The sequence below is a fragment of the Muscardinus avellanarius genome, assembly GCF_963383645.1.
Source record: "Muscardinus avellanarius genome assembly, chromosome: 12".
Classification (NCBI taxonomy): domain Eukaryota; kingdom Metazoa; phylum Chordata; class Mammalia; order Rodentia; family Gliridae; genus Muscardinus; species Muscardinus avellanarius.
The window spans coordinates 30,137,801-30,144,584 of NC_137798.1; the positions used below are offsets into that span (position 1 = coordinate 30,137,801).

At 51.1% G+C, this 6,784-nt stretch overlaps 1 protein-coding gene across 1 annotated transcript; it reads left to right on the forward strand.

Annotated features, from left to right (window-relative positions):
• Positions 1-395: 395 nt before the first annotated feature.
• IRF9 (interferon regulatory factor 9) lies at positions 396-6,518 on the forward strand (the record flags this gene model as incomplete). The annotated part of the gene is made up of 7 exons (XM_080707397.1): positions 396-575; positions 1,132-1,315; positions 1,568-1,698; positions 1,787-1,876; positions 3,354-3,744; positions 6,185-6,300; positions 6,444-6,518. The coding sequence occupies 7 exons, from the start codon at positions 396-398 to the stop codon at positions 6,516-6,518; spliced, it is 1,167 nt and encodes a 388-aa protein (XP_080563523.1).
• Positions 6,519-6,784: the final 266 nt, after the last annotated feature.

The window sequence follows — 6,784 nt, forward strand, 5'->3', positions numbered from 1 at the left end:
ACTGTGGATTGAACCCAGAGGCCTTCTACCTCTGAGCTACACCCCCAACCTATTTTATTTTTATGTTGAAGTGGTCTCGCTAGGTTGATGAGTTATTACTTGGCTGGCCTCAAACCTGCAATCCTCCTGTGTTAGGCTCCTGAGGCCTGGGATTACAAGCGTATGCCTCCACGCCTGGCTAGAATTTTTTTTTTTTAAGTAATTGCTAATAAAGGCAGAAACAAAGTAATTCTTACCTCAGAGAATGTTGAGATGTGCCTAGAGCCAGAAGATTTGTGTCCCAGATAGGGTGTCCGGGAGCTGTTGCCAGAAGCTGCCCCCAGTAGTCTTAGCAGATTTTCTCTCCCAGTGTGTTAGTTTAGTCCTGATGCTCTTTGCTCCTCTTATCTCTCAGGATGGCAACAGGCAGGGTACGTAGTACCCGAAAGCTCCGAAACTGGGTAATTGAGCAAGTGGAGAGCGGGCAGTTCCCCGGAGTGTGCTGGGATGATTCTGAAAAGACCATGTTCCGGATTCCCTGGAAGCATGCAGGCAAGCAAGACTTCCGGGAGGACCAGGATGCTGCCTTCTTCAAGGTGAAAGGCTTGGAAACCATCCCCTTCAAGTAAGGGATGAGCATAAAATGGCTTGCTTACCCTCGATGCTTCTGTCTGCCGAGGCCTCAGCAAAAGGGCAAATTGGAGAGTAGAACCAGCTGTGTCACTTGCAGAAGCCATCTGAAATGAAAACTCGGGGCCCACCTTCAAAAATTACTAAGGATTTCGCCGGGCGTGGTGGCGCACGCTTGTAATCCCCGCGCTTGGGAGGCGGAGACAGGAGGATCTCGCAGGTTCGAAGCCAGCCGCGGGCGCTCTGGCTTAGGAGACCCTGTTTCCAAATAAAAATGTAAAAATAGGTCTGGGAGTGTAGCCCGGAGGTAGAAGGGCTTCCAGAAACCCCAGGACCACCAAAAAAAAAAAAAAAAAATTACTAAGGATTTCAAGATGGCAACAGCAGAACATAAACCCATTCCAAGTGTATCTGAGCTGAGAGCCTGGAGAGTGCTCAAGCCACATGCCTGTGAGGCCAGCTCTGTTGGAGGGACAGCTGGGTATATTACACCTTGCCTTTTTCCCTTCCTCTCTTAACTAGGCCTGGGCAGAATTTAAGGGAAAGAATAAGGAGGGGGACATGGGGGGCCCTGCTGTCTGGAAGACTCGCCTGCGCTGTGCCCTCAACAAGAGTCCTGAATTTGAGGAGGTTCCTGAGAGAGGCCGTATGGATGTCGCTGAGCCCTATAAGGTATACCGGCTGCTGCCAGCAGGAACCCTCCCTGGTGAGTGTCCCCTTGCGCAAAGGCTCCCTGAATCAGTAAATTAGGGAGGAAGGATGGAGATGATCCTCCTGGGAGGGTGGTGGGCCTCCCTCGCGCCCCTCAGAGTGCCACCCTGTCCCTGCCCTTGAGGAGCTACTGTCCAGGTTCCTTTCCCAGTCTTGCCCCTCTCTCCTTTCGCTGTTTCAGACCCATCCTCTACCTTCTTTTCCTGAGTAAGGCCCTAACCTTTCTTTACCCTCAACATTGCCACAGCCCAGCCTGAGACCAGAAAGTCACCATCAAAGCGACACCACAGTTCTGTGTCCTTAAAGAGAGAAGAAGATGAGAATACCATGAAGAGCCGCACACTCAGTCCCCCCTGCCACCAGGACCCCCTCAGTAATGTGAGAACTGGGGGTGGGGACAGAATGGGCCTGAGGGCAGGACAGCAAGGAGAGAGAGATGGGCTGATGATAGCCGCTGTGTCTACAGGAGGCAAGCTCGGATGGGGGAACAAGCCACTCGGACAGCGGGGGCAGTAGCAGCAGTCCTGAGCCACAGGAAGGTACCACCTCCTCTGCTGTCTTCCTGCCACACCCATTGGCCCTTGGGCTCCCCAGTCCACTCTGACTGACCAGTGCCTTTGCCTCCCTTCCAGGTGCAGAAGCCACTGAGGCTGCTAGGGAAGAGGATCCAGCATCCATGGAGCGTCTACTCCCCCTGGACTTGGGTACTTGGCACTTTGACTCTTTCTGCTCCCTTCCCTCAGTCTGCTTTCTCAGACCTCAGTGCATGTCTAGACAGCCAGGGTTGACAGCAAGCTGGGCCTGCCATACTTAGACACAGGCACCGGTCTCTAGGCAGTGAGAATCCCATGTGCTTAACCCAACTCTACAAAGCATTATTTCTTAAGAACACCAGCTTGCTGTTTCAAAAGAAAAAATAAGCAGGGCGTGGTGGCGCACGCTTATAATCCCAGCATTTGGGAGGCTGAGACAAGAGGATCCCGTTTGTTGACAGCCTCTGGTACTTAGTGAGGCCCTTTGCAACTCAGTGAGACCCTGTTCCAAAATAAAGACTAAAAAATAGGGCTGGGTGATCCGGGCGTGGTGGCGCATGCTTGTAATCCCAGCATTTAGGAGGCTGAGACTGGAGGATCGCAGTTCACGGACAGCCTCAGCTACTTAGTGAGGCCCTTCACAACTTAGTGAGACCCTGTTTCAAAATATAGAATAAAAAAACAGGGCAGGAGGTATAGCTCGGAGGTCAAATGCCCCTGGGTTCCATCTCTAGACCCACAAAAAAAAAAAAAAATAGGGCTGGGGTGTAGCTCGGAGGTAGAATGTCCCTGGATCTATCCCCAGTAGAGCTGGGGGGGGGGGACCAGCCTGCATACTCTGTTCCTGGACATCCATGTTGAGATGCTGATTTTTTTTTTCTCTTTTTTTTTTATGGTCCTGGGGATGGGACCCAGGGGCCTCTACCTCCGGGCTAAACTCCCAGACCTATTTTATACTTTATTTGGAAACAGGGTCTCACTAAATTGCTGAGAGCCTCACTAAGTAGCTGAGGCTGGCTTTGAACCTGTGCAATCCTCCTGTCTCAGCCTCCCAAGCATGAGGATTCCAAGCATGTGCCACCACGCTTGGAGAGACGCTGATTTCTTTACATTTTACAGAGGCCCAATCTCTGGGAACCTCTTGTAAACTGCAGGACCCTGGGCATTAAGCCCTGATACTGGTGAATCCAGATATTAGCTATTTGAGTGACAGGAAAACCTAACAGGAAGCCCCTGGTGGGTAAGAGCAGCAAGGGGAGTGAGGATGAGGAGAGGAGGACACTTTTTCTAACCTCAGGTGCGCTGCTGCCCCAGCCCCATAGCCCCGTAGCCTGCTTTGTCTTCCCCAGCCCTTGCTTGTTTTCCCTTTCTGCACCTCAGTTTTCTCACTGGCAAACTGAGGACATTGATCGCAAGCCTTGATTTCCAAATCAATTTTGTTGATTGATTTCCAAAGCCTTGTGCTGATCAGGCGTGCCCTGGGGAGAGGGACTGCAACAGCCTGCTCTCTTCTCCAGCACCTGGTGTAGCTGGGCTCTTCTGTCCCCAGACTACTCGCTGCTACTCACCTTCATCTACAGCGGGCACGTGGTGGGCACAGCCCAGGTGCACAGCCTGGACTGCCGCCTTGTAGCCGAGCCCTCAGGCTTCAGGAGCACCATGGAGCAGGTCGTGTTTCCCAAGCCTGACCCACCGGAGCCCACCCAGCGCCTGCTGAGCCAGATTGAGAAAGGCATCCTGGTGGCCAGCAACTCCCGAGGCCTCTTCGTACAGCGCCTTTGCCCCATCCCCATATCCTGGAATGCACCCCAGGACCCGCCTGGGCCAGGCCCGCATCTGCTGCCCAGCAACGAGTGTGTAGAGCTCTTCAGAACCACCTACTTCTGCAGAGGTGAGGCTGCTCCATGGGCACCCAAGCCCCCGCTCCCTGCCTCTTAGTGACCCGTGCACACGCGCGACTTGGGTCCTGCCAGAACCCTGTCCGCCAGCAGATTCTCATAGCCTGTGTATGGCACCAGGGCATTTGTGTGTTGCATATTTTATGTGGCCATATGCTCAGTCCTGGCAGCTCTCCTTCCCTAACTAAGGTCATGGAGGATAAGATTTAGGTGGAGCCTAGCAAGAGAGTCACATTTTGGAGGGTACTGTCACATCAAAGCACACTCTACACAAGTCAGCACAGAGTTTTTGTTGTTCATTTTTTTAATATACTTCAATTGGTGCATTATAGTTTCGCATCTTAATGTAAATCACAGTGACGTGCATGCATGCACACAGCACGTGGCGAGTCCCTGGCTCCCTCCCTGCCCCCTTCCTGCCCCCCACCTCCCCATACAAGGTGCGGAGATTGACATTGATATTTCCACATGTGTACACAAAGCCAATGGTAGTCATTCCTTCCTTGATTCTCAATCTCCCCACTCCCCTCCCTCTAAACCACTTCCCTGGCTCCCCTGAAGTTTCTCCTCCATTATCCGGAGTCCCTCTGCTATCCCAATTACTCTCTAGCTTCTGCATATTAGAGGAAACATGACCCTTCACTTTCTGTGATTGGCTAATTTCACTTAACATGTTCTCCAGGTCTATCCATTTATCTTGCAAATGACGTAATGTTGTTCTTTTTTACTGCTTAGTAGAATTCCATTGTGTGTGTATCCCACAGTTTTGTAATCCTTTCATCTGTTTTTGGACACCTAGGTTGGTGCCATAATTTGGTTATTGTGAATTGTGCTGCTATGAACATGGATATGCATATATTACTGTAGTTCTCTGGTTTTAGCCTCTTTGGAAAGATATCCAGGAGTGGTATAGTCAGATCATATGGTGGATCTATTCCCAATTTTATGAGGAATCTCCACACTGATTTCCATAGCAGTTGAAATAATTTGCAATCCCACCAGCAGTGTTGAAGAGTTCCAATTTCCCCACAACCTCACTAGCTTTTTTTTTTTTTTTTTTTTTTTTTGGTGGAACCCAGGGGATTTCTACCTGGAGCTATACTCCCAGACCTATTTTTATGCTTTATTTGGAAACAGGGTCTCACTAAGTTGCTGAGAGTCTCACTAAGGAGCTGAGGCTGGCTTCGAACCTGTGTGATCCTCCTGCCTCAGCCTCCCAAGCGCTGGGATTACAAGTGTGCGCCGCCACACCCGGTCCTTCACTAGCATTTATTGTTGACATTTTTTTCTTTCTCTTTTTTTTTTTTTCAGCACTGGGGATTGAACCCAGGGGCATTTTACCTCCAAGCTGCACCCTCAGCTCTATTTTTTATTCGTGTGTGAGTGTGTGTGTGTGTGTGTGTGTGTGTGTGTGTGTGTGTGTTACTGAGGGTAGAACCCGGGTTGTTTTTTTTTTCCTACCTCCAGACTATACTTACAGACCTATTTTTATTCTTTATTTGGAAACAGGGCCTCACTAGGTTGCTGAGAGCCTCACTAAGTAGCTGAGGCTGGCTTCGAACCTCTGCGATCCTCCTGTCTCAGCCTCCCGAGCACGGGGATTACAAGCGTGCGCCACCACACCCGGTTCTTATTCTTACTTTTGAAGCAAGGCCTCACTAAGTAGCTGAGGCTGTCCATGAACTGTAATCCTCCTGTCTTAGCCTCCCAAGTACTGGGGTTACAAGCAAGTGTGCGCCACCACATCTGGCTTTTGTTTGACTTCCTGGTGATTGCCATTCTGATTGGGGTTAGATGGAATCTTGGTGTAGTTTTGGTTTGTGTCTCCCTTCCCCCTGATTGCTAATGATGGTGAACATTTTTATGGGTTTCTGTATGTTGGAGTGTTGGACCTATACCCTCTAGTAGTTTCTCTGGCCTAATTTCCAGCTGTTTGTTCCATCAGAGGTTTTGACCTCATGGCCGTCTCCTGCACACATACATCGTGTGGGAGCCAGTGCACCTTACATGCCCTGGCCCCACTGTACCCACTGCCACACTCTGGGCACTCCCTAAAGTTGGCCCTCTCTCCCAGCCATCTTAGAATTCCAGGTCCAGCCTCCACTCAACCCTAAGTCTGACTTTAGCAGTGGGGCTAGGCGATTAGGGGGATACACACACAGTATGGCTGTTCCAAGGCTGTGGATGACCTAGTGCTAGAAGGGTGAGCAAGCAGCAAAGGTTTTAACAGCCAAGGCTGCTGCCTGTGAGGACACTAAGCGCTTCCAGCGGAGCGCTGAGGAAGGGGCTCCCTTTCCTATTTGCACATGGGTTAGCAGCAGCTTAGTTCCCAGTATTTCTCCTGGCTGTACTGCCCCTTTGGCGTGGGTTCTTTGATACTCCCTCCTTGCTTGTGGTCCCCTTTTCTCCAACTCATGACCCTTTCTCTTTTAGACTTGGACAGGTATTTCCAGGGCCTGGGTCCCCCACCCAAGTTCCAAGTAACACTGCACTTCTGGGAGGAGAGCCCTGGCCCCAGCCATACCGCACAGAATCTTATCACAGTGCAAGTGAGTTCAGAACAGGGGCTGAGTAGCCTGTGATGGGGAGGAGGGGAGCGGTTTTCCAGAGGAAGGGCGTCTCCCAGGGGAGGGAGCTCTTGGGGTAGTGTCTGCCCTGCTGTGTTCACTGAGTCTCCTCTCTTGCCGCACAGATGGAGCAGGCCTTTGCCCGACACTTACTGGAGAAGACTCAAGACGAGCAGGCGGCCACTCTGCTCCTGGTGTAGAGCCTGGGGGACCCACCGGCCACCTCCCCTCGCCATTCTTCTGTCTCCTTTGAAATAGATCCATTCTTCACACTGTTGCTCTGCCTCCCTTTGTGGTGACTGTGATAGCTGCCTGTGAGTGATGTCTGAACTCCTTACATACCTTGGCCAGGGGAATTTTTTGAAGCTGGGCCCGGTGTCACAGGCCAGTGATCTTAGTAGTTGGGAGGTTGAGACAAGAAGGATCTAGGTTCGAGAACAGCCTCAGCAACACAGCAAAACCCTAT